General features: G+C 39.5%; 1 protein-coding gene across 1 annotated transcript in view; it reads left to right on the forward strand.

Annotated features, from left to right (window-relative positions):
- Nucleotides 1-27,141, forward strand: part of LOC117434849 (tumor necrosis factor receptor superfamily member 16-like) — a 59,847-nt gene that overhangs the window by 19,916 nt on the left and 12,790 nt on the right. The window contains exon 3 of the mRNA XM_034057521.3: nucleotides 11,934-12,293. Coding sequence (XP_033913412.3) covers nucleotides 11,934-12,293 — 360 coding nt within the window. The remainder of the gene's footprint in view (nucleotides 1-11,933; nucleotides 12,294-27,141) is intronic.

The following is a 27,141-nucleotide window of genomic DNA, read 5'->3' on the forward strand; positions in this document are numbered from 1 at the left end:
GGTAATGGCAACAGGAAAGGCATGTTGGGAACATTCAATGCAGCCAGATATATCAGCTAGATCCCATGGCCTGCAGCCTTCCCTGCCCCCCCTGAGAGAGAGAGAGAGAGAGAGAGAGAGGGAGAGAGAGAGAGAGAGAGAGAGAGAGAGAGAGAGAGAGAGAGAGAGAGAGAGAGAGAGAGAGAGAGAGAGAGAGAGAGAGAGAGAGAGAGAGAGAGAGAGAGAATAGGCTGTGGGGTGTCAGATAGATTAGTACTTTCAATTAGTCATGAAGTGGACCTGAGGGCTGAGCCTGTATCTGGGGACCAACTCGGGTGAGCAGACAGAATGGGACTAGGGAGGAAGTGCGCAGAACAAGGGACAGGGAAGCCTTGTGAATTGAGTTGAGGAACAGGGAGGAAGGGAAGTAACCTGCCTAGAACTAAGGGAACATATATGTGGCCTAGTTAATAAAGCTGATAGACAGGAAAGCAATGGGGCTTTGTCATTAGAGATGATGGACTGGGAGGGAGGAAGTGTGGCCCAGTGATTAGAGATGAGGGACTGGGAAGGAGGAAAAAAATGTGGCCCAGTGTATAGAGATGAGGGACTGGGATGCAGTGTGACTGAATAGATTGGAGCTGCTTTTAAGTTTACATTCCCACGTCCTTGGTCATACTTGGCAAAGCAATACCCCTCTAGTATGCCTTGCTTTGAAGTGGAGCCCCAGAACTGAATTCTATCAACGCCTAATAATAATCCCTTCTTCCATTGAGCTCTGTACTGTACTTCTGATAACTGCAGTGTTGCTGTTTCGTTTCCATTGATTTCAGTTAGAATGTCTCGGGTCTGGTGCACAAGTAACACAACAAAATAAAAAGGCAGTGTGCAGCTGTCAAGACTGTAGATGGGATTTGTCTTTGTAAATCCATTTGCTGTGTTTACCAAATTGGAATAAAAACAGGACTTCACAAAGCCGATGGCTTGAGCTGTTAATTATATTTACAAGGAATCATTTGCAGAGATCATATTAGCACCACAGCCTGTGAGTCTGAGCTTGACAAGCTAGATACGTTCTCATCAGTGTGCCACTTTCTGAAATGTGCATGCTGCATAATTTAGTGCGTTTCCTATTATATCCAAACCTAATTCCATAAGCATATGCAGTATTGATAACTGGATTTGTACCGCTTAGATCTGAATCCCACAGAGCCCCAAGCTTGTATTATTTACCACCCCCTTGCTCCCTGCTTCCAGAGCCCTATAATTATCTTATGACCAGCAGTTACAATGTCACAATGTCACAATGTTCCTAATGCAGAGGTTTATCTGCAAGTTTGATTGAATAGCACCATAAAACAGGAAAGTAACTTGGGTCATAAAGCAGCGCTGTATTTTATGAATTAATCTGTTGCCCTTGGTAGGAAAATGCTTAAATACTTTGGTGACAATTGATTACCATAAGTGTTCTAAATTTGGTGTCTTCTTCGGATTATATTGACAAGTACATTAGACACGATAGCTGCTTGATTTAGCCCCCACCGGACACCATAATAGTAGTACAGTATTTCATGTCAGTTTTTTGTTATGTGGAAAACTACAAAGAGGTATGTAATTCAATATGTTAATGTAACATTATTCAGCGGGCTTCATTCAACTAATTTTAATGTGACATCACTTCTATCTGATTCTAACTATCTGATACAAAGACATTTCTGATGGCTGTATTGCATCAATATCAGGGACTACTATATATTACATATATAAAAATAGCAGACCCTGACATTGATGTGATACTGCCATCTGAAAATCCTGTGGAGTGGAATCTGATCCACATGTGAAATGACCTTGAATTTGCATGTTTGTGCTGTACTGCTGACGCTGCCTGCCTGCCATTATTATTGACTAGAGGTTTTGGTAAATCAAGTTGCTAATTACTAACACTGTAGCGATTGGCACTGCTGTTGTAATGCTAAATGTGTTGCAAGAAATTGTTGTGTACTCATGTGTCGAGTTTTCTTTCTGAAATTGCAAAACATTCTGGTATACACAGCATTTAGTTGATTTATTGAGACAAAATCAACAGCGGTTTGATTTAATACCCCCTGCGGTGCTGCAGTACCTGCATTGTGTGTGGAACCATTGGGAAAGCGTGCAAGGGTCTTTTAAGAACACCCATAACTACCAAGCACTCAATAATGCTACATTTAGGAATAGTAAAATAAACTTCATGCATTCAATGGCACACGTTTAAACTAGAAGTCACATTGTCGTCAATGAAGACATAGTCGAGACGATTGCCATTGGATTTATTAAGTTTGAAACAGCTGTGATGCAGGGGACAGGGCAATGGTTACACTCTGGTGTAGCAACTGCACTTAGAGGGAAGGAGTGTCTGAGAGCTGTATAGAGGCCACAGGGGTGCAGTAAACTTTAAAAAAAAAGTCACCAGGGTGTGATGACTAAAACAGATATACAAAGTGAATCCAAACAAGAAGAAGCCACTGGTGATATGTCGGACTCTGTAACACAGTACAGAAGGTAACTATCAAACCCCAGTCTAAATAACTGCAGGTCTGCTGTCAAAATGTCAGAATACCTACCCTAGCAGAAACCGTCAGCAGACCACTAGCAAACATACACAACTCAGAACTGATCAGGTGGGAATATCTGAGGGGCAACAATTTCAATTTTAATATTACCATGAAAACCTGTTTTCTGTAGTATTTCAAAATGGTGTACTGTGGCAAAGTGGAACGTAGTGCACAGGTGCAGTGGTGATGTGGTGCTCAGGAATGATAGACACAAGACAGTTCACAGTGAAAACGCAGCTGTATTTGCTGACAAATAATAATATACCTGGCTCTACACAACGATGTGTATCGCTCAGGCAAACCACGGGGTTCAGTCCTGAAATAATAATCCACTAAACAAGACACACACAAACACAACACGGTCACAAGTCCAGAGTGAGTGCTCTTAGTGAAAGTGGTGATTTGCAGGTTTATTCGTGTACAAAGGTGAAGTGGAGTCCGGGTTTAATTGCTAGCGGTTTAGCTACAGCTCCCGGAGGTTAGCCTTCTATAATGACAAGCACAGACAGTTAGAAACAAACAAAACACTTAACACTCACAGTAATTTATTACTCCCATTTCCTAAAAGGGTCCTTTCAGTAACCATAACAAAAGAACAGATTACATCGTCACAAAACGATATACAACTACATACAGTCATCACGCAGGTTACAAATGGCAGTGACATCTGCTGTCGGCTCTACAATGACAATATTTATGATCAATGGATTCTATACATGAGCTTAGGGTTATGAATAACAATTGATACAGGATACGCAGGTTACTTCAAACACATCGAGTTCCCAGGGGGCGGCGCACAATTGGCCGAGAGCTGCTCTGGGGGGGAGGGCTTAGGTTGGCCAGGGTGTCCTCAGCTCACCGTGCACCAGCGACCCCTGTAGTCTGGCCGGGCGCCTACAGGCTTGCCAGAGCAGAAGCGGTCGGGTGATGGCACAGTGTCCTTGGAGGACAGTGTGTGTTCGTCTTCACCGCTCCCGAGTCATAACATTTCAATTTTCAGCATTGTATTCTGTAATAGGACACACAGGGAGAGGTTATCTAATGGGAATGGAATTGTGAGTTATCATGCTTTTTTTCCCAGGACATCCTTCAGTTCAATCCATTTGCCATATAATGACCTGCAGTGTTTTTAATTGGATCACCATTGTTATTTAAGATACCTTGCAAGAAAACACTTAAGTGCATTTAAGGCCAGACCAAATCAAAGTTAGCACTCAGAGAACGAGGACGAGGAAGCATTTGCGGTAATAAAACACATAAAAATTCCATGCGAAATCTCACAGAACCAAAACAAGCCCTTTTTGCCCTTCAAAAAGCAGCTTTTGCTTGTTGACTACAAGTGGGTTGAGAAGGGGGAGTGGTTTGCTGTCGCCCGACCAAATCTATTCAATTCCATCTATAAGTATAATTCACATCACAAGACTTTCACAGGACCGGATTTTATAGTCAACTTCGAAGTTGTCTAAAGCTATTTTTTTCTTAACCTATTTTTTTTTTTTTGGCACAGTTCAAGTTAAATGTTTAAAAAGCAATACGTATTATTTATTTAACAAACAATAAACTCTTTTCTACTCACGGAGAGAGACATACTCATCTGTGACGTCACCTACTAATCTCTTAAAGGCACAGTGCTTCTTTACATTGAACTTTGATCAAACTCAAGGCTAGCAAATGTAAGCAAACTAGAATACAAATAAAGAACATATGAATGTTGTAACCACTTTAAAGATATTAACTTTTAGTTTTTAACATTTGGTTACTCTCATAAAGTACTTCAACATGTAGGCCTACACAGAAACATTACGGGTTATTCCATGTCAACTCAACCAGTGCTGTTGCCCATCCATCCCAGACTTTCCTAGAAAAATTCACCTGGGGGTTTTCAGACACGAGTTCAGAAATGATAGCCATTATTTATTTTTTTAATTTCCCCTTCGACCTGTGATCTTGCAAAGGTCAACCTAAAGTGAGAAAAGGACCTTCACCAGAAAAATCACCCTGGGTGCAATTTAGATGCTACCATCATGTGTAGCAACTCGTTCTAGTTGTATTGAATAGGGCTTTTCAGAAAAAAATAGCAGCACCCTACTCACTTCTGGCAAATTGCCAGACGAGGGGTAACTGACAAGTTTTATTCGAACTTCAGCATAACCCTTTACCCTGTAGGGGATGTGGGTCCTAAAATGTAAGTATTGCTTTAAGACCCTTAGGTACTAGTCTTCCAAATTCTGTGAAAAACTTTTGGTTCCAAGTCCCACCACTGCTCATTAAACTCCCTTGAAATTTGAATTTTTGCTATTTGTACCAAGTTGAACTCAGCATGTCAGAAAACCCCCAGGTGAATTTTTCTAGGAAAATCTGAGACGGACGGGCAACGAAATGTCCCTTTTCTGGTTGAGTTGGCGTGGAATGACCCTTACATGAAATTCTCGGCATGTAAGAACAAGCCCACCATTCCAGCATAAGGGAGCAGAAATTTGATTTTGGCCATACCGTGTTAGCATGCCAGGTGGTCCTTTCAAAATGTATAAATCCATGTAGATAACAAAATTACATAATACCTATAATGGTAGCCAAACTGTCATCTCAGAAGCATCAAGATGAAGTTTTTAAATTTGCTTTGGGTTCTCGACAGAAGAAATAATAATAATAATAATAATACTAATAATACTACTACTAATAATAAAACTACCCGTTTTAAAAAAAAAAAATCTGCAATCAACTTTTTTTTTTTTTTCACGGCACTGGATAGCATTCCATGCAACTTCTTTCTGTATGATATTGTCAGCTCCCACAGGCAGGCCATCACACAGGGCAAGACAATCCACACACAGGCAGAGGGTGGGCGATAGGAGCGTATATCGGGCTTATGTCTTCATGTGTGATTATGTCACCTACCAGCCCTGCTGCTGTCCGACGAGTGCGTCCACTTCTGACACTAATTTAGTGATTTCGGTCAATGCAGGCAGGCGCATTACACAGGAAGACATAAGCCCAATATACGCTCCTTGCAAAGGAGCAGACTCTTTTGTACAGCGGTATCGGCACTATGTTCTTTTCACCCCAAGTTTTTTTTTTTTTTTTTCTTTTAATCAGCATTTTAGTTTTATAATACTTGCAGAGTTTCTTTGTTAACCGACATTTAAAAAAAAAAAAATCTTCGTTCCTGTGCAGTTACTATACAGCCTTGTGCACAGCAGGGCTGTGTATGAGGATGCTGGCATTTCATGGTGCTGACACAAGCCAGGGCATGGTATGGATTTTTACAAAAATCATGAAAACAATGAGTCACAGTGACAGAACAATGCAGCACGATGCTGCAGACATCATGGAAACGAGGTACTTCTTTAAAAAAAAATGTACACAATAAAAATAAAAGCAGATATTATTATTATTATTATTATTATTATTATTATTATTATTATTATTAAATGTATTTTTATTATTATTACTACTAGTAGTAGTTGTATGTAATAGCATTCACTGATATTCAAATGAAACAGTAGTACAACACAGATTTTGATTTCATTTTTATATCTGCCCTGGCTGTCTTCGCCTGCCTTTTCGCATTTTACTGCATGTTACCGCCTTGTTTCCGCCCCTTCAAAATGTCACAAATACCGGCTGGGGATTGGTCAACAGCTGTTTTCATGTTGCTTTCGGCGGTCCCTCCTACTTCTGCGAAACTTCTCTCCGCCCCTTTCACGGATTGGAAATGGATAGTTTTTGGTATCGGGATAAACAAAATGCGGTATGGAAATGACACAAAGACGGCCGGAGTGGGTGGCGTCAAACCAGAGGCAGGAAATAAAACGACAGAGAGGTGTGGTTTGGTGGAGCTGAGCGAATGGTTTCGCTCAGCATTTAATAAACAGAACAGAAAATAAACGGTGGTAACAAACAACACAGGACACGGCACTTACGCCAAAATAAATATATAAACAAAACGGACTAAACAGTGAACAGACAAACGAACAAACACGGTGAGTGAAAACAACTATCAATTCAATTCAATTTAATTTACTTTATTTTATTTTATTTTATTTTACTTTCTCCTTCTCCTTCTCTCTCTCTCCCGTTCTCCACTCACCGAACACCCAACCCCGAGTGAATGAAATGTGCACCTATATATACTGTTGTGCTGGGATTCAATTACTAATTAATTATTCACTTGAATCCCAGCACGTGAATTAATTACGTGCAACCCCGTGCTCACATATTAATTACGTGCAGTGATGTGCAATCCCGTGCCTAAATACAAATATACAATTTAAATACTCGTGCTGCACTCACCCATTTATATCCTGTGTATCAACTACAATACACCAACATTAACACACGCACGCAACATACAACACAGAAACGCACACAAGGGCAGGGCACATTGCCACAGGAAGCTAGCGATATTATCGCATAAACACTCTTTCGCAAGAGCGATGGGGATTGATTTGGTCCGGCCCTTAGTCTGTAAAACACCAGATTTAACTGGAGTCATTATCTGGCATTGAGATAAATTGCACAGACCTAATTTTCAATTAGTATCTTAATCCTTCCTTAGATTATTATTATTATTATTATTATTATTATTATTATTATTATTATTATTATTATTATTATTATTATTATTATTTATTTATTACCAGACGCCTATCCAGGGCGACTTACAGTTGTTACAAAGTATCCATCCATCCATCCATTATCATTAACCGCTTACTCCTTTACAGGGTCTCGGTGAGCTGGAGCCTAACCTGGCATACACGGGGGCGCAAGGCGAGACTACACCCTGGATGGGACACCAGTCCATCGCAGGGCACCACACACACACACACACACTCACTCACACACTCACACATAGGGAAATTTAGAGTGACCAATCAACCTGGACAACATGTCTTTGGACTGTGGGAGGAAACCGGAGTTGTTACAAAGTATCACAATACATAATATCACCTTACAGATAAGGGCAGTTACAAAGTACAGTACAATCAGTAGAAAATAAGATCAAATTCAAATAAGAGCAAAATAAAGAATACAGTAAATAATTACATTTAAGAGCAAATTCGACTAAAAGCAGTTAAACTTATAGTAAAGATATTTGCTTATAAGAGTACATTCCATTAAGAGCACATAGCAAGTACTATAAATGGATAAGAACGATTTCAAATAACAGCAATTACAAAAACCGTGGATACGGATACCTTTAAGAGTAAAATCAACCACAAGATACAGAAAACAGTTACAATCAAGAGCAGTAGTAGAATACAGTAAAATATGGGGCAGTTCAGTAATACAGGAAGATGCAAGTTCTGGTGTTGGGTGCCATCTAGTCCAGTATAGTCCAGAGTTGTGAGGTTTACAGATGCTGTCTGAACAGGTGTTCTAGATAATGTTCTAGAACAGGTGTTCTAGATAATGACTTGGGTAGCTGCATGGGTGTCTTGCCAATCCTCTGGTCATTAAATATACATTGCCATGAGGATGAAAGATTACATGCATATCCTATATGTAAATATATCACACTTCAGAATTTGGCATACATGTCTGTCTAAAAACGGCTTAACCCATTGTGAATAAACATTCAAATTAATCCAGCTCAAAGCACCCACACTGAAATACCGTTTCATGTTTAGTCGGGCTTAATGCGTACAAACACTGTTAAAATAGTTTGGTTACAGTTCCTAGCAGCACAATGGACAGTGGGACTCAACACCATGCACTGTATCCCACCATGCACTGTATTTTATGTTTACAACTGCACAAATATGGAGCCCACGGAAAACATGGCTCCAAGATCCACGATTTTACAACATAAACCTCAAAACTTGTATACAGTGAAGCTTTGCCAAGCATATAAAAGAGCATTTTGGGATATTGGAGGATGCACAAAAAATGTAGTTGGGTATTACAGCATCCACACTTCTGACAAACCGCACTACCTGATGCGATCTAATTTAGAACCCTACTCGAGACTACCTCCTGAGTATGGTATTAAACGCATTTAGCTGGTTCAAAGAGTAAGTAGCGGGGTTCAAAAAATTTTACGTTGTAAGTTGTACGTCCCCACGTGTTGCTACAACTGTTTAAATAACGTATCTGTAATTTGTCTTTTCATTGTTAACACTCTGACAACTTTTTACACCTATAACTTTAAAGTCTGTTTCAAAGTTCTTTAAAAAAAAAAAAAAAGAAAAATTCAGTTACTACTGTTTTGTTCAGCATTTCAGTTTTAGCAAACTACAGCTATTCAAGGTTACAGTTGTATTTACATTTTATTCAGTTTGTGTTTTCTGGATCCTTCTCGGCACAGCTCTTTAGCCCAAAAAGGTTGAACAGCTGGATAACTACAAGCTGTATGTATTTCCGAGCTGGCCCGAAATACCAGAATTCTGTAAGCGTACTGTGCCCACTGTAGGCTGTTGTAATTGACTAGCTGTATGTCAACATGTTTGGACTCCTTATTCAGTGAAGTATTATACGGTATATAACTAGAAAGGAACAGCTGCGAAGTCAGGACTGTATTTCCTGCTGAGTTTGTGTTCACTCTTACAGTAACGTTTGAAGATTCCCAATGGGATCCCATTTAAATCCCAGTATATTACCCTGAAGAAACCCAGAGCAGAACCATTAGCAGACCACAGCATACCAGCAATGGCAACACACTGAAACCGTGGCACGCTCTTGAATTGAATGCTATTATGAACCAACATTTTTAAAACGGTATAGCTGTTTCAGACTAAGGGCTCTATTCTGTGGGCAATAATTTATTATTTATAATAATTATACAAGGTACATTGTTTCATGGCACTGACATTACTACATGTAAAGTGTAAAATACTTACTACCCTCCCTGATCTGTGTTTACCAGTAACAGCAGCTGATTCATTTTCTAGCAGGACATGAAATGCCACATCACGTTCCCTCTGAGCTTGTAATGTACTAGAGTTTCAATATAACCAGGGCTTAAAATCTGCCTTTACCTTTGAGCAGCTATGAGCTTGTCCAGAGAGTCCTAAATGCCAGGCCCTGAACAGACTTCCTAATTCCATTGAAATAATGTGACCTTTAAGCTCCAGTTACATTCATATAGATTATGTGGATGGGTTGAAAGTTCATAGTCTTGACATAACTTTCCTAGATGTATATTCCACGCTTTTGTGTAATGCAATATTCTACTGTAATTTACTTTTGAATTCCCTTGCTAAATTGGCAATACTTTAAAAAATGTGTTCACTTTTGGTAGCCAAAATGATCCAATCATTGCTTACGATTGTAAGTCGCCCTGGATAAGGGCGTCTGCTAAGAAATAAATAATAATAATAATAAATGTTGGTATCTACAGAATTAGTAATATTGAGTGACAAACCAGGCTGGCTTTACAACCCTGTTAGGTGGAGTTAGCTAACAAGTTACAGATTTCAGTTGAGAAAAAAATATGTATAGACTTGAACTTAAAAGATGTTGACAATTATACTTTGAAACAGGTCTTTCCAGCCCACAGAACAGTAGCTGATGCGTGGAAACGTCAATGTGGCGAGGCTTCAAAGACTACATTATAGGTGTCAATGCAAACACTAGTAATCTTTACCTCAGGCATTCTGGAACCCTATAGTACCTGCGGCTGCATTCACAGGGCATACCTTACAGGGACAGTCCCAGGACTGCAGGGTTTACTGGGAAGTCTCTGTTTCATCAATACTGACCCTGATCAAAAGGAACCAGCTGAAGAAGGGGTTGTGGACAAAAAGTGAGAGCCTCCTGCCAAAAACATCGACATATTGCTTATATATTAGTTACCACGGATATTGATTCCTGCTTCTGCTGCCGTTGTTGCTCAATGTTTTTTTTTTTTTCTCTTTGTTGATGTGTGTCGTGTGCACAGATGGTTTTTGCACATGTTTGTTGTATCTGGGACACCCTTGAGAACGAGTTGTTACAACTCAAGAGTTCAAGAGTATATTGGTGCTTTTAAAATAAAAACAAACATATTTAGCCCATGGTTATCTACTACTCCAGGAGTATCTACACTCAAACTGAAGATCACTCAGAGGTCACGACTCATGCCTTTAAGCTTTAGGTTGCTGTTTCATTGTTGTTGAAAAGTCTTTGAATAGCACAGGGGGTAGCGCTCTGTCCTTTGAAAAGTTTACCACAGTACATGTGCACTGTATTCAGGGTTTTCCCCTGGAATTCTGTTTAGCTGGGTCGCAGAGCATTATAGCCGGGAGAACTTAAATTGCCATACCTTAAATATATAATAGCACCAGGAATTTGAATAATAATAAGAACTTGAGTAATGAATAATAACCCACCCTAATTTGTACACAGGCTACACCTGCTTCATTTACCCCTGATCGTTTCCAATCTTTGTTGTGTTTCTGGTTGAGCTTGCACATCATACTGTACCACCCAATTCCTTGCTCTAAAAAAAGGATTTTTTAAATTTTTTTTCCCCACATAACATCATACCCACTGTCACAATGTTTCTTTTTTTTACGCACTGGCCCCTCTTGCAGTTCGCTTTCTGCAAGTTGCTCTTTGTTGACTATCGGGTTGCTGTTTTTTCATTTTCTACATTTTTCTTTTTCTTTTTTCATCATCCATTTCGGTAATTTCCACTTTCATTGTCAGTGATTTTTTTTTCCTGAAAATAATCGGTTATTTTTTTTTGCAGTCAATTTTTAACGTTTCAGCCTCCCTTCAACTCTCTGATTGGTTAAATGTAGTGTCAAGATGTAACACAGCTGTCATGTGGTTCCAAGTTTTTTTTTTAACCAGCAACGTGCAAGTGATCTAGTCTGCTAGACGCGTAATCAATCCTTATCATTAAAGGTACAGTAGCATCTGCAAGACGGGCAGCTCAAGTTTTTCATCTGGGCGGTGACAGCCACGTAGCCGGGTGGTCCGTCCAGCTGAAAATGCCTGAGTGGTTTTTTTTTATTATTATGCTTTACCATACAATGCTTGCCTATGCTTTACCATTTACTATGCAAATCTTTTTTAAGGGTTGACTTTCCTGTGTAGAAAAAAGAGGTTAGAAAAAAGCACTAAGAAGTTTAATGTGCTTTTAATATTTGATATTCAAATCGAACAAATGGTAAATTAGAATATAACCCCCCCCCCCCCCCCCCCTGAAAATAACTAACATTTAGAATGGTTAAACTGCTCAACTGTAAATAAATAAGCTAAACTCCTTAAAAACAATCACAATTATTTTATGTTACAATAGAAATACTTTCCTTTAGTAGTAAGGCCACCCCCGCTCCTATTAAGTCCACAATTTGTTGGTCCCTCGACTGGCCTTCATAGCGAGGTTTCACTGTGTAAAGGCTCTAATTGATTACCATTGTTTGTGCCATGCAGGTGAGACCTTCTCAGAGAACTACAGCCCCACAGAGACCTGCCGGCCTTGCACTCAGTGTAAAGGCCTCCTGCGCATGAAAGCACCGTGCACTGAAAGTGCCGACGCAATCTGTGTGTGTGACTACAACTACTACATGGACAAAGTGACCGGGGACTGCCAGGCCTGTACACTGTGCCCATTCGGACATGGGGTCTGGACGGAGTGCACTGAGGACATGGACACTGTGTGTGAGCCCTGCCCAGAGGGGACCTATTCCGACCAGGAGAGCAGCATGGACCCCTGCCTGCCCTGCACCATCTGTGAGGATGAGGAGTACGAGGCGGAGAGCTGCACACTGACCTCCGATTCCCTCTGCAAAGGTAGGACAGCTTCTTCTGGGGTGAGAGAGGTGGCGTTCCGTGGGGGTTGTGTGTCATCATCCAGGACTTCAAACACTGTCATTAATATTTCAGAGGCAAAACTTATCAATGGTAGATTTTCAAAGAGTGTTTTTTTATTTTTAGTTTTTATTGTAATATACAAATGATCAGATTATAAATATATATAGAAAAAAAATCTTGCTTATGATCCCTTGAATTATATCACTTAGTTAAAAAAGACCAGGTGTTTTTTCTCCTTTAAAATATCGGTGTAGATTATCGACTGCATTCAATGTTTGGAAAATATGTCCCTAGACAAGGAGATCTATTATTCGGCTAATGTCTTCATCGGCAAAGTTACACTACGTTTGAGACCTATGTAGCTAATAGAAGTGCAAAAACACCTGGTCTTTTCTGCAGGTCTGATGACACAAGCTTTCACGTAAACAGGGAATGAAATCAGATTGTGAAATGTATTTGCCATGTAATCACTACATTTGGATTTTCCTGATCTGATTGTGAAGGATCCCATTACACAGTAATCAGCTTACTTGATGCCATGTAAACATGTTCTGATTGACTGATCACTGGATTGAGGGCCACTCACTTGCAGAGCTGTGAAGCGAAGCTCTATGTTGCAATTAGGACTTTATTGAATTTTAACTCAGCATTTCATCTGTGTGTTCTACAGTGCTATGTAATCAGACTTTCATAGGTATAACATGACACATTCATGCAAAGTTAAGCTCTTAATTGAGAACACATAAAGTTAATCTCCCAGATCATAGAAAAGGGTGAAAACAGACTCTGGGAAAGAGGGTAGTAATCTTGTTATTTTTGGTAGTACAAACAGATTCATATTCTTGATTATTCGTTTCTGAATGTATCAACATTTGTTACTGCAGACAATTTTCAATTTCATTTTTCGTATGATCTTAGGCTAGGAATGTTGATTTCCTAAACACTTCAGCTTTAGTATTAAAAACATTCAAAGTGAAATAATTCCATACAATTTTTCAGCCATTAACATTCATTCTATAGGTCTCAAATGTGGAGTTTTGAAAGAAACACTTGTTTTAGCAAACATGTATTTTCATTTAAAAAAATGATATCTAACTACATTAGGTTATAATAAATCTCTATTTGTAAGCCAGTCTTCAACTTCCTGGGTAATTTCACTTTCCTCAACCTTTCACTGGCTTTTTTCTTGTCAATAACACGCTTTGATCCAGAAGACACTGCTGGGGTGAAATGACCTACGAGGTAAGGCAGTAACAGACTTCCTGGAAGGCAAGCAAACTGAGAACTTCGTGTAGTACCAGATGTCAGTTGTAAAATGAAAATACATGTTTGCTATAACATGTGTTTCTTTCAAAACTGCACATTTGAGACCTATGTAGCTAACAGAAGTGCAAAATGGGTAAAATCTATGGTATTATTTCGTTAGCTACAATTACCATGTTGGGGAATGTTTGTAACCAGTCAGAAAACCCATCTTTTATATGACTGCAGCTGTATTTGTGTATGAGATTGTATGTGTACAACATTTCATAGTATATTGTAAAAGACTTTGAAGAAATAGGCCTAAACTGTACACTTACTACTATGTAAACACTCTGGCTAAAACCGATATTTGCATATTCTTGACAATGGTTAAATGTTTAGGCATAATACTCTAAACTATTAAGATCTCTATCTCTATCCAAAACACCCTGAAGACCTGCTTCTTAAAATGTGCTAGTGTTCTGGCCTAGTTATCCTGAGCTGATATCGTGGAGAAATCAGAAACTCGACTAAACCTGATCCTCAGATCTCATTACACACAGTTTACAAGATGACATTTGAACAGGATTTCATGTGCCTTGTAAACATGCTGACTGCAGAGGTCCACTGACTAGGGTCTTCGACACAGAAGAGGAAGCAATTAAAATATCATCACTTAGAGAAGAACAGTGTCTGACTGGCCTTGCACGGGAGGTCTCTGCCACTGAACGATGGGGTATCCATCCAAACCCAGTTCCAATTTCATGGGTGTCATTGCATAGATCATAAATGCAATTTCTTTAGCCCAACAAGACGTTCTAATCCTTGTGTGAGCTAACAGCTGTCAAGAGACTAATGTTCTTCTGCTTGAGGGTCAAAGATCAGCACCAGGGTGGACATGTATCACACTAGTGTGTTTCATCAAGGCTGGAGTGGCACAGCAACACCCAAGGAGGATAAATTATTTGCTCCTGGAGGTCACACAGTGAGTGGGAGGGTGGTTTAGTGGATCATCTGAATCTAATCCTAAACAAAATAAACTTAAAGATACTTCAGATGTTTTTAGAAGCCCTTCAAAATAGCAGAATAACTATTTGTAGTTATTTAAAATAATAGTCATTTTTAATAATCAAATGAATTCATTTTTACAATACAATTAAGGAATTATTATTAATTATTTCTTAGCAGACGCCCTTATCCAGGGCGATTTACAGTTGTAAACAAAAATACATTTCAAGAATCACAGTACAAGTAATAATACAATTAGGAGCAAGACAAAAATACTTTGGTTCTAGCAAGTACAAGTATAACAAAATACCATTCAATAACGGAGCAGATAACAGTGTCAGTGATAGTTACATCAGGATATAATTAAATACAAAATACTACAGATTAAATAACACTTGTGACAGATTACAGTACTCTAAAGTACATGATTAAATGCAGTAATTCATTTCTTTACTATAAGTTTATTCAGCGTGTTTAGGGTGTCTCTTACTGTCCATGTGTAGTTTGGACAAGAGGACCGCAAAGCTGAAAAAATGATTTCTGTTACAATGAGACATATGGCTAATTAAATTAAAAATCACACGATCAAGTAATTAAAACAGGTTGATTTCTTAAAGTGATTTATAATTGATACTGTTAACAACTAAAACGTTTAGGAATTCAAGCAAATTAAATATCCAGTAACTTCATGAAACAATCAGTAATTGTTTTATTTTGTATAATTACTGCAGCTTTCCTCCAGATTTGTTTTGTATCTCTCCCTATACGAGGGAAATGTAACTTTAATGTTATTTAACTAAATGTCACAGATTTCTGCAGGGTACATATGTAAGAAATAAAATCCTTCTCCAAAAATAATAATTCAGACTTCAGTTTGTAAAAGTAAATAGTAAACTTTATTGCAAAGAACAATTGAACACAGGAACATCAATGTCATACAGGCGTCAGTGGTGGTGTTCTGAGCTGTCATCAGTGTAGATGTTATTTACTTCTGAGCTGAGCTGAGCTTTCATGGCGTCAGAGATGTTGGCTTTTTTCTGAGCTGGCATGGCACAGAGATGTTAGTTTCTCGGCTGGCATCAGTGCAGATGTTATTGAACTGAGTCAAGAAATTACTTCGTACAGCACAGATATTACAGCTAGCTGACGCAATTTCCTTGACCAAATTTGGTCTTATTTCTCTAGCATGATGCATGGTGTGAGACTAAGCTGAAAGTTAACATCTGTGTTTCTTCTTCACTTCACCATGGTCAGCAGAAACCCAGATAACAAGAAGTTACATTTAAGAACAATGGTATGAGTTTTGCTCAATTCTCGCAGGCAGCAAAGCGCTATACCCACGCATCACAAGGTCGAACGACAAGGCTGGTGACTGCAAACTGCTGATGTGCACCAGCTATGTACAGCTTAATTTTAAGAGTTTATTAACCCTGCGTTGATTCAGAGCTTACATTAAACACAGGAAAATCACACAACGTTTACAGACAGTTTAAATGATTTTTCACTTCCTTCATCAATTAAATGGGAAGCATAAGTAACGGTTTGTATAATAAAAAGGAACAAAGGCTGATGAAACAATAAGAGCTTGTGCCATTTAACTAGAACAATGTGTACACTGCCCCCCACACGGTGCGTGGTTATCAGAAATTGTTCCAATTGTATAGTGTGTTATTATGCATTCTGTGACACTTACCTAAAGTAATAGCATGTCACTTTTAACAAAAGTAAGTGGTTTTAGAACCCATTTTAATTGGTTTGATTATGGTTTGTACATAGGCTCAACACAGCTTATTAAGCAGAAACAAAGGTTTTATCATCCCTCTGCAGTCACAGCTGCACTCTGAGTTATAAAAAGCCAGTCACTCCAACATGGGTGTATTTGGGGCCATGTGCCAAGCTAAAGCACTACAATGTCAGGGAAGCAAGAGATTCAAAATCCTTACACATGTGTGTGCTTAATTCCATTCAATGCAGCTAAACTTGGTGACATTTCTCTAACAATTATCAATAAAAAGGTGCCATGGCGATGTCTGCTCAAAAATGTAATTAACCATTGTCAGGGGTCAATGGATCAATCGACAACTAGCATGGTGCTGTCTGTTAAAAATAGAAAGTGAACTTAGCAAAGGTTCTGGCAGAATCTGCAAGGGGAGAAGAGAAAGGTTAGGTCAGTGAGGAGTCCCCATGCGGGTATTGATAGAGGGTCTGGGAGTGAAAGGCAGCACTGTCCTTCAATCAAGACAAACGGAACAACAGCAAGCTCAAGGGCTAAGGCCAGAGGTCATCATGGCGTTCAATTTACAGACCATCATTGCCCTGCCCTTACAGGCTTGGGCAGGCTTAGACAGACCTGAGCTTCAGCTGTGGCCAGTCACTGGAGTTCAGTAAATTATAAGAACATGAGAAAATCTACGAATGAGAGGAGGCCAGCTCATCAGTGCTCGTCCGCTTCCCAGTAGCTAATTGATCTCAAAACTGTCAGGTCGAGTCTTAAAGGATCTCAGTGATTCTGCATCAACAACATGGCTATTCCATACCTTCACCACTCTTTGTGTGAAGAAGTGGGCCAACATAGGATTATACACATGCAAAAAAATGAGAAAGTGGAATATGTGTTTGTGTATACAAATGTATGTGTATAGCATTTACAGTAACTGTGTATGGAAAACGCTGTGAAGAAATATTGACTATGAAATAATTTGCCTACACTATACAAAATAAGTGTAGGCTAATTATATTTAATATATATTTGGCCCATCTATTTTTATACTCTGTTAACAGTTTTTTTTTAGATATAAGACTTGTATCCAGGAACTGTTTGGAAGCTAGTAAAAAAAAAAAAAAAAAACTTAGGTGGAGGCCTTACTGTAACTTCCTGAGATATCAGTTTATTTATCAAAAAAGGTGAAACTTAGGTGGTGTAAAACACTTTGCTAAAGAGTTGTTTGGTGTTATAACCCTTGACCTCCTCCTTCAAACCAACCATTAACCCATTATCTTCAGCAATCTCAGTAATAATAGTCTGATGGCACACCAAGCTTTGCTGCATATTACTTGTGCTGTACTGTGCTGTGCAATTCATAAAGCTAGGCAGGGAATGAAATATTCATGCAGCATTTGACTCCTCTCATCTTTTCAGTCTAATTTTCAGCAGTAAATTCCTGGGATTTCTCCGGGGTGTTTAGACTGGTACAGTGGTTTGTGGTCTCGGCTGGTCAATGGCAGTCCAGTGCCTACTGCCCACAGGCTTGAGGGTCAATGTAGTGACGCATGGCCAGCAGCCAAGGAATGTGCAGGCAGACACAGAGCTAGACGGCAGCTGACTGTCTTGGGCTCCCTGCTTCCAGAGCTGGCAGAGCCACATGTGCTGATTTCCTATTGTAAGTGTGTAAGTGAAAGAGATTGATTACAGATAAACAGCTGTACTTGCATTCAGAGAAGAATGGGATCATATTCAGTGTGAATCACTGTACTTACTTATAGACAGGCAGACAAAATAGTCACCTTTACCTGCAAAACAACATAAATGTGCAGGGTGGAATATAGATAGTGAATGCTAAATTGATAAGCAGACCTGTCAACTCTCCCTTATTTGCCGGGACTCTCCCATCTTTTGGATACTTCTCCCAGATAACTCCCGGGACAGATCTTCTCCCGTATTTTGTTGAAAACTCCGCTGTTAAACCCCTTTTTATCAGCAGACCTTACATTTCTGGAAAAGGCATATACAGTCTATGGTTACTGCAATCTCCGTCTGTACCTAGCAGGGTTTAGGACCCTGTGGCAGGCATGCATTCAGTGCACAAGGCAAGCTCACATAGTTGACCATCTATGATGGCTGTGCGTGCTCTAAGCCCTCCTCGTCCGGTAAAAAAAAACTATATATCTATATATAGCTATATATAGATGCAAATTGCAAGCTTCTTGGTCCATAACATATTCTCACATAATCCGAAGCAACGTTGGAAAAATACATACTTTCTGTAAACTATGCAGGACTGATTTTAACGGTGGGACAGAAAGAATGATGATGTTTGTGGTAAGCACGAGAGATCACAAAAGCAGCAAAAAGCTTCAATAACATCTTTTGTTGCCAAAAGAAAAACAAAGATCAAGAAAGTTACACATGCAAAGACCTTTACATGTTGTGACTAGTTCAGAAAATCTGTAGTAGACATGTTCCCAGACTCACAAAATGCAAAGTGTTCTGCAGGAAAGTCTAAAGGTCACACAAATAGTGAAAGATACACATTTCTATCACAATTTCAGCATTGCTTTAGAAATTCAGACTGATTGATAACATGTGTTTATATACAGAATAATGTGTTCATTTAAAATAGGAGAGAGCTGGCTTTATGAAATGTTACTGACAGTGGTATTTTTTTATTTTCTTTATGATGAACTTATTGAATTTAGAGGTTTTATTTCTTGTTACAAAGTAGGTGCCACAGCTCGTCCTTTGATGACGAGGTCAACAGTACAATAAGAACCACAGTACAATAAGAACCACAGGGGCCAAGAGGGAATGTGATTGCAAAGCATGGCATGGTTGTTTCTCTGTTTGATATTTTTCCTTTTTAAAAGCAATTAGTGGAATAGTTGTATGCCTTTGTCTTATGTAGGTATTCACTTCAATTTAGGCCACTAAGATTTCAGTTTACAAAAGTTTACAGATAGACAGATAGATAGATAGATAGATGGATAGATAGATAGATAGATAGATAGACAGCATACCCCCAGATAGACAGAAAGACTAAAGATCAATGTGTCTTGTGCCCTATCATACAGCTGTCACAGGAAATTTATAGCAGTGTTTCAATTAGCTAAAAGGATGAAGCCACACAAGCACAAGAGTTGCATGGTAAAGTAAGACACATTTTAACAAACATATTCCTAACTTAAACATGACTGTGTCAAGGTGCAGTGTGACTGTTATTGTCCTGTAATGGCACACAGTGCAGAGTCCTGGATAGACACCCTGCAGTGATCTGTCTCGCAATGGCACACAGTGCAGAGTCCTGGACAGACACCCTGCAGTGATCTGTCTCGCAATGGCAATGAATGGAGTCCCCGACAGACTCACCCAGCAGTGCTATGATCAATACATGAGATCAGCTGTCCTGCATCTGCTGTATCCGGTTTCTTAGCATGACCTCCATTGCGTGAATCACATCAGATGTTCCTCTCCCAGCCCCCTTCCATCACCTCTCCCTAGTAGCTGTGTTTCTTCCCAGTTTATGAAATCGGAGCCAGTGGGCTCTATTTTAATTATCTAAACAGTGGCAGGTCTAAATGTGTTATTTAACTGTATTAATTCCTCATAACGATCCTTTGCCTACATGCACCAATTGCGTGACTTATTAAAGTCACCTTCCAGCACCTTGTGGTTTCAATGCCACGTCGTGTCAAGGTTGTGATCAGGGCAGACATTGGCCCAACACAATGTAATGTACAGGTCCTAACAAAGTGACCATGCAGTGTACATTTCACATGACTAATATTTGACTCCATTACTAATCTTGTTCACCACCACAAACGTGTTAGTCTGTAACCTAAGCCCAGGTCTGAGAGGCTACCCCGTGTTTCTGATTCACCTATCCCAACCACAAAGGCACGGGTTCAGGATAAAAACAACAGGGCCTTTGTTCAGAAGTCCTCATATTGCTTTCCCATAGCTCCTTGTGATGCCTTGACTTGATTATTTTTTAGCTGCGTTTATGAACATGTGATTGTGAACATCCTCATGTGATTGTGAACATAATGAGCAGATTGCAAGTTCTGCAATGCTAAAGATCACATCTGCAGAATCCAATTGAAAAAAATACTGTATCTTACCTCTCATTGGCTTTGCTTTCACTGTTGTATTTGTTTTGTTTTCCCTGGACTTTATTTCCACTGTCTTTGACTCAGTTTTAGCTCATGTATCTTGCCTCAACATATTAGTAAGAGGAAATGTTTTTTTCATGCTTGGTATCTGATTTCATGGAATCACCAATAACTCTAAGTCAGAGACATAGTGGAGTCCACAAAACAATAATATTTGTTCTGCAGTCTGGGAGTTTGTTTCTCTGTTTATAAAATGCTCTGACATGTACCTCCGTTCTCTCTCTGCATTGTGCTCAAAGATGATGAGAGTTCATATCAGAATCTTTTCAATGTTAATAATAATAATAATAATAATAATAATAATAATAATAATAATAACTATTTTGAAGGTAAATGTAGATTATGATTTTTATTTTTACTTGCATACAGTTGCAGAGTTAAGAAGCTTACCAACAACACTGACAAGTGCTTTAAAAATTACTTTAAATGTACCATAGTTTACCCTTTTTTTTCATATGATATGCTTTACCATACCTCTCTATGACTTACCATACTTTGCTATGCTGTACCGTGCTTTCGCTATGCTTTATTACACTTTGGGAAACTGTTATTAGGGAACACCCAATTCCCTATGCTGTCTATTGAATTAAATAGGAGGACCAGAATCAGCGGGTGATGGAATTCTTCAAGCGCTTATTTGGTAGCTTTGAGCTTCTGAGATTCCTAAACCAGTCTAACAAACACACACACACAGGCTCAAAGCCACCATCACGACCATTCAAAACATCTGAAAGTGTCGATTCACCTGACAGCTGATACATTCCTCTGCTGACAGTGAACCTTGCCTCCAGGCACCATCCACACTAAACCCACCTTCATTCCTACCCCCTACGTGTCTGATGGGAGCAGGTCAACTCAGCTGTGTTCACACTTTGTAACATTCCTCAGGTTCATTGGGCAAGCTAATTAGAAAAGGCTCTTAGCTAATGGTGAGTGGTGAAGGGTGGCTGTGCATGTCTAACAGTAACCTGAGCAGCTTGTCTCAGCAGAGAGGAGTATGGGAACCCTCGCTGTTGTTATACACCCTCAAGGCCTGGGTGGATTAAAAAGCATGTCAGGGCTTTTCCATTCCACGAATATTTACATCACCACCTGTTGTGATAGTTTGTGAAGTTTCTCCACTCCAACGCTTTCTTTCTTTCTTTCTTTCTTTCTTTCTTTCTTTCTTTCTTTCTCTAACCACTGAGCTATTCAAACCCACTGCCTTCCACACTGCAGCCCAGTATTTTAACTAACCACTGAGCTACTCAAAATTCTTAATTTTAAACACTATTACAAGGCATGTACCATGTATTATCAGGAGACAGTGTGTATTATAAAATAAGATAAAGACTAATGTACCTGAATGTCGACTGCCTTGCTGGTATCTCTATGTTGCCTTGCAGTTTGGAAGGGAGGTGTTTTACAACGGGCTATTAAACAACAATGTACAAGCACACATTATCAAGAGCAGCTCCATTCACCATCGTTCAGTCTTGCCTAAAGCCTGCAGCACACAATTTAATTGTCCAGATCAACCGCTACAGTGTTAATGTGTGGCTGGCTCTGTAATGAGCAGATTCAAACCTGCCTTCAGACTGGTTTGGGCATTTTGCAGAGACAGAAGTTTAGTGATCAAGTAGCAGAGCTTTACTAGAGGTGTCATCATTCCCAAAGTTACCGACTGATGCTGCTCCATTATTTAATTAAATGCAATGCTTTGCATTTTACAGTTTACAGTTTCTTCTGTCTGTGTCTTTTTAGGAAGCACACATACTGATTTGATGTGATCCTTTTCTATGGCTTCTTTGTAACCCCTGCTACATAATGTATCAACCTTGGTCATAAGAAAACAACACAAAGACAGTGTAAATGCAAATTTAAGTTCTGCAAATTGCTTTTAGTCAATTGATTGAGTCTTGCTACCAGTGCAGCGGTAGTGAACAGAGCAGGGTTCTCAGCTCTGCGCAACCAAAGTCCTAATCAGTGCACTTTGGATTTATCTTCTGTTTGCTCTCTCGTCGGAACAAAACCCCTATCAGGCCTCAAATCAGAGCCATTCGCTTGATAGAAGAAGATGAGCACTCAATACACAGCAACAAAGAGCCCTCTGAATCCTGCTCCACCAGGCTTATTATGGTTATTCATGAAAATAGAGTCTTTTGACTTACAGAACTGTGAATTATGTGTTAGAAAGGCACTCAGAGAGAGAGAGGGGGGATTGCTTTAGGCAAGATGCATAAACCGAGACTGTGGTTTGTTTTATAGCCCTGTTTAGCTGGTGATCAAAGCATCAGTGTGAATGCATATTGTTCTCATGTGTAACTCTGCTGAAGACAGGCTTACATAAAACTGTAAAACAAAAAAGAACTCTCTCTTTTAACACGTTTCATAACTCTAAAAGCCATCGCGAGGGCAGTGGAGTATTGTTGTTGAAAACAGAGGAGTCTGGGGTCAGGGGTGAGGTATTTGTTTGTGCTCATCAAAGTGCAGTGCTGGTGGGAGAACAGGAGGGTTAGTGGAATGCTTTCATGATCATTAAGTCTTGAGACGCAGAGCAACAGCACTGTAGACCCAACAGTGAAGAGGTTTAGTGTGCTGAGAATAGACAGCTGGGGATGTATCCTAGTGGTTAGAGCTTGGGGACCGGGAGCCAGTGCTGCTTTGCGCTTAGAGCTGATGGACTGGGAGGAAGGCAGGATGACCAAGTAATTTGAGCTGAGGGACTGGGAGGAAGGGATGGTGTGGCCTAGTAGTTATAGCTGAGGGACTGGAAGGGAGGTAGAATGGCCTAGTAGCTATAGCTGAGGGACAAGGAGTGAGCAAGGCAGTGTGACCTCATGGTTAGTGCTGATGGACTTGGAAGGAGGCTTTGTGGCCTTGTAGAGCTGAAGAACTGGGAGTGTGTGTCACCAACACTGCAGTGTTAGAGCAACCCTACCTGAACCATTAGCAGAACACAGCTATATTGCAGTGATTTGAATGCTGCCAATAAATCATCTTTTAAGGGCATGATATTTAACATTTAGCATTCTGGAGTTTTTTGGTTTCAATGGTTTTTGTATGGGGGTAGTTGTGTGGGGTTTGAGATGATGCCTCAACTAGTGGCTAGAGTTGTGGTCTTAAGCTGAGGGAACATGAAGCCACTTTGTGGCTTGGAACTTGGTTTCAAGAGACTAGGTTTCAAGCCACTGCATGGCACATCAGGGGAGACTTGGTCAAACTAGGTCTCCCGGTATCCTTGAACCAGGTTTCAAGCCACTGTTCCTGAAAAAAGTTTTATGTTTCTTATCTAAACAGTCATGGATCTACTGTAAAAAAAAATATATGTAAAAAGCCAAATCTGCCCTTTTTCATTGATTTACATTTAGTAGTATTTAGATCAATGTGATCTAATTCTGACTAGTTTCCAATATAACGTTTTTCATCCTCAATAGTGTTAGCATGAGCTTCTATGTGCTGGTACAGAATCTGACTGCTTTGCAATTGGCTTTGAAAATCAAGCTTTTTAATGAATCCCTTTGTGACAGAGGTTTATTTGAGAAAATTCAAAGTAATGAAGAGTAATTTAATAATACATAGAGCAAACTCTCACAGAGCTCCTCACTTTATTATCAGTGCAAGCTTAGATCTCAACAGCTAGCCTCTCTTTTCATAGTTGAGAAGAGAGAGAGAGAGAGAGAGAGAGAGAGAGAGAGAGAGAGAGAGAGAGAGAGAGAGAGAGAGAGAGAGAGAAAGCGAGCAGAGAGAGAGAGACTAACCCAGGCTCACACTATTTCTATTCAACACAGATACACAATACTGTATGAATGGTCAAACACTCCAATATGTTTGTGTGTGCCTATACACATGCTAACTGAATATGCAAGAATGTCTTCTGGTAGGATAAAGCTATGTGTCCAGCTCATTAGAACCTGACCCCAGATTTATTTCTCTTTTGTGTGGCAGATATTAGGACCTCACACCTTCCCGACCCACACAATTCAATATTAAGAATGTTATTCACCATGGAAAATCTACTTCTCATTGTCACATGAGCAACAACCTTCAGTACAGCTTGCACTAAAACATCTGTGCCACATGTTGGCAATGGCTTTTGTTGACCAATGGAATGTGAGGATGAACCATTGTAACAAAGAGGATTATGATGTTCCGAATGGTGTCTGATCCAACTCTTGGAAGTCTGCACTAATTTAATTGAGATGCCTCTGCATGAAGCTAGACTTCCAAAGAAGTGAACTCCTAGTATACATTGGGACACAGCAGCTCCGGTCCATCTCTTTATTTCTCATCTGCTTGTACGGTTTCACAGTCACCAGTTTGTATGGTTTAGGAATGACGGTAAACATGGAATTAACTACTGTACTATATGAGGGTGCTCAGTTTAGCTGCGACAGCGGTACAGAAAGTGCCGTTCCAGTCAGCAGCCTCCCTTGTGCTGAGTCACTGTGGCCTTCTACTTGAGAGTTGGGCAATGTTCTTCAATTAGGTCACTTATCCTGCCACTCTCGTTTAGAAGAAGGTTTGTCTGACGCACAGTTTCTGAGGGTACGCTGCAAACGATGCAATAATAGAGACAGTAATATGTTTATTTTGTTATTATTTGTATCCCAACAACTGTATGACTAGATTATTAATTATTATTTTCTTTATCCTGCTGAATATATAAATTATAGAGTCTCAAAGAGAAGACCGTGCCAGAGCAGCTGCATCCAGGCCCCTGTCACTCCTAGAGATGCTCAGCACTGTTTTATTCTCATAGGCGTCATATAGCAATATTTGCAAAGTCTCTGGAAACTCTACCCCAGTCATTAGCATACCACGGCATTCCCAGAAATTATAGGAGCCCCATGGGTATGCAATAATGATTGCACAATGGCCCTGGTTCAGCAGAAATGCTGTATTTTTATGGACACTCATTCAAATGAGTGTCTGTATACTAGTGCAGCGTGAACAAATTATTCGATTGTTCAGAAAGGTGCTGACAATCAGGTGAGGGTGCTTGGTGTTGATCAGGCTAATTTACCATTGAAGGTGATAGCTGCTTGGATGTGTGTGGAGTGCTGCTTTTCTTAGACTCTGTGTAGAACAGCAGTCCACACAAAACCAAGCAGCTGTTGCGTCAGTTGTTTCACTTAGAATGGTAGACAGCTTGATCCCAATAATCGGTTTGTGCACCTCTGTTGTATATACATAGTCATCAATACCGTGTCACTGCCATAACTTGACAACAAAATAAGGTCCAAATCCCTATTGAGAGGGAGTTGGGTTGTAGTAGCCATCTGTTAGCAGCAGCAAACTCCTTTTTTAAACAAACGTTTCCTTCCATCAGTGCAATGCAATCCAAGTACCTAACTTGGTTTCTTATAAGAGTGTTCTGAAGTTCTTGTTCTAGTGATATTGTAAATTGCTTGATTGCAGTCAGCCCCATGCTTAAACACAGAGGCTCTAATCTGAATCAAGTTCAAAGGCCAGGATGAATTAATTAGTCAGACCTCGTGTCAGCCAAGTACTTGAAGTAACAAGACAGGAGGTCTAACTAATGCATCCTCAAGATTACATTTATGCCCCATGGAGATTTTTAATGTCACATTTAATTGTTTTCACTTTGTAAATGTTATTATTTAGTATTTGAAGAGTGTTTCTTACTTGTTAATAGGGTAATTGGTTCATTCTTGACTGTGAAGTAGTTGAGAGACAGGCGTTGAATACAAGCTACAGGCAATGTTAGGTGTATGGCTTTCTATCATTGTGAGCATTACTATGGAGGAATGTAACATCCACTATTTTAATGGCATTGAAGCAGGAAGATATGTTTGTCAGGCGTTTGTACTCCAAGGTGACTTGTTGGCAACAGGAGGAAAGTAATATAGAACAGGGCTGTTTCAGGAACTCTGTAACAGCAAAATAACTTTATCAGGTGCAACAAAGCAGCGTTTCTGAAGCAAAAAAAACCAATCTAAGTGGTGTGTTAATGTTAACGCTGTTTCTAGCAGTGAATGTTTTACCTTGGTGTTGTAAACCCCGTTATCAAGCACAAATTGCTTCTTTTTTTTCTTTTTCTTTTTGTAATGTAACGAAAAAAATCATGTTATATGAATGTGAAAAATATGTAGGCTGCTTTAAAGTTAATAACTGTAATGTTAAATGTCATGTAACCATTTTTTATTTTTTATGTTATGCTACTTGAAATATTCGTTGTTAAATGAATTGTGAACTCGATTGGTAGCAGAGGTTTAGAGGAAATGCAGAGTCTAACCCTTAACGAGAGGTCTACACCTAATTAAACCCCCAATTCGTTTTTGTTTAAAAATCTCCACAGGATATACAAATTGGTAATAGTACCAACAAGCAACAATTTAGAGAAGATAGTGTGCTATTTGCAATTCTAGCTGGTTTATACTATTACATTTGTTCCATACTTTTCAAAAATGAGCCCCCTGTCTTACTGTTACTCTTGGTAGTGGATCATGTTTCTCACGCTGAGAGGTCTAAACTGTCTCTAAACACATGCAGTTCAAAAAGAGCTACTTTAATTACTATACACTAGCGCACTTTTATTACAGAATCTGGCTTCATTATTTACTAAATGGAACTATTATTATTTTATATACCAGCTGTTCTGGCAAAAATCATGTACTGCATTGCTCAGTAAATAACTCTACTGTTTTGGATTTTTGGCAGAACTACTGTGCACTCCTTTCCAACAAGT

Source organism: Acipenser ruthenus, chromosome 28, assembly GCF_902713425.1.
Source record: "Acipenser ruthenus chromosome 28, fAciRut3.2 maternal haplotype, whole genome shotgun sequence".
NCBI classification, from domain to species: domain Eukaryota; kingdom Metazoa; phylum Chordata; class Actinopteri; order Acipenseriformes; family Acipenseridae; genus Acipenser; species Acipenser ruthenus.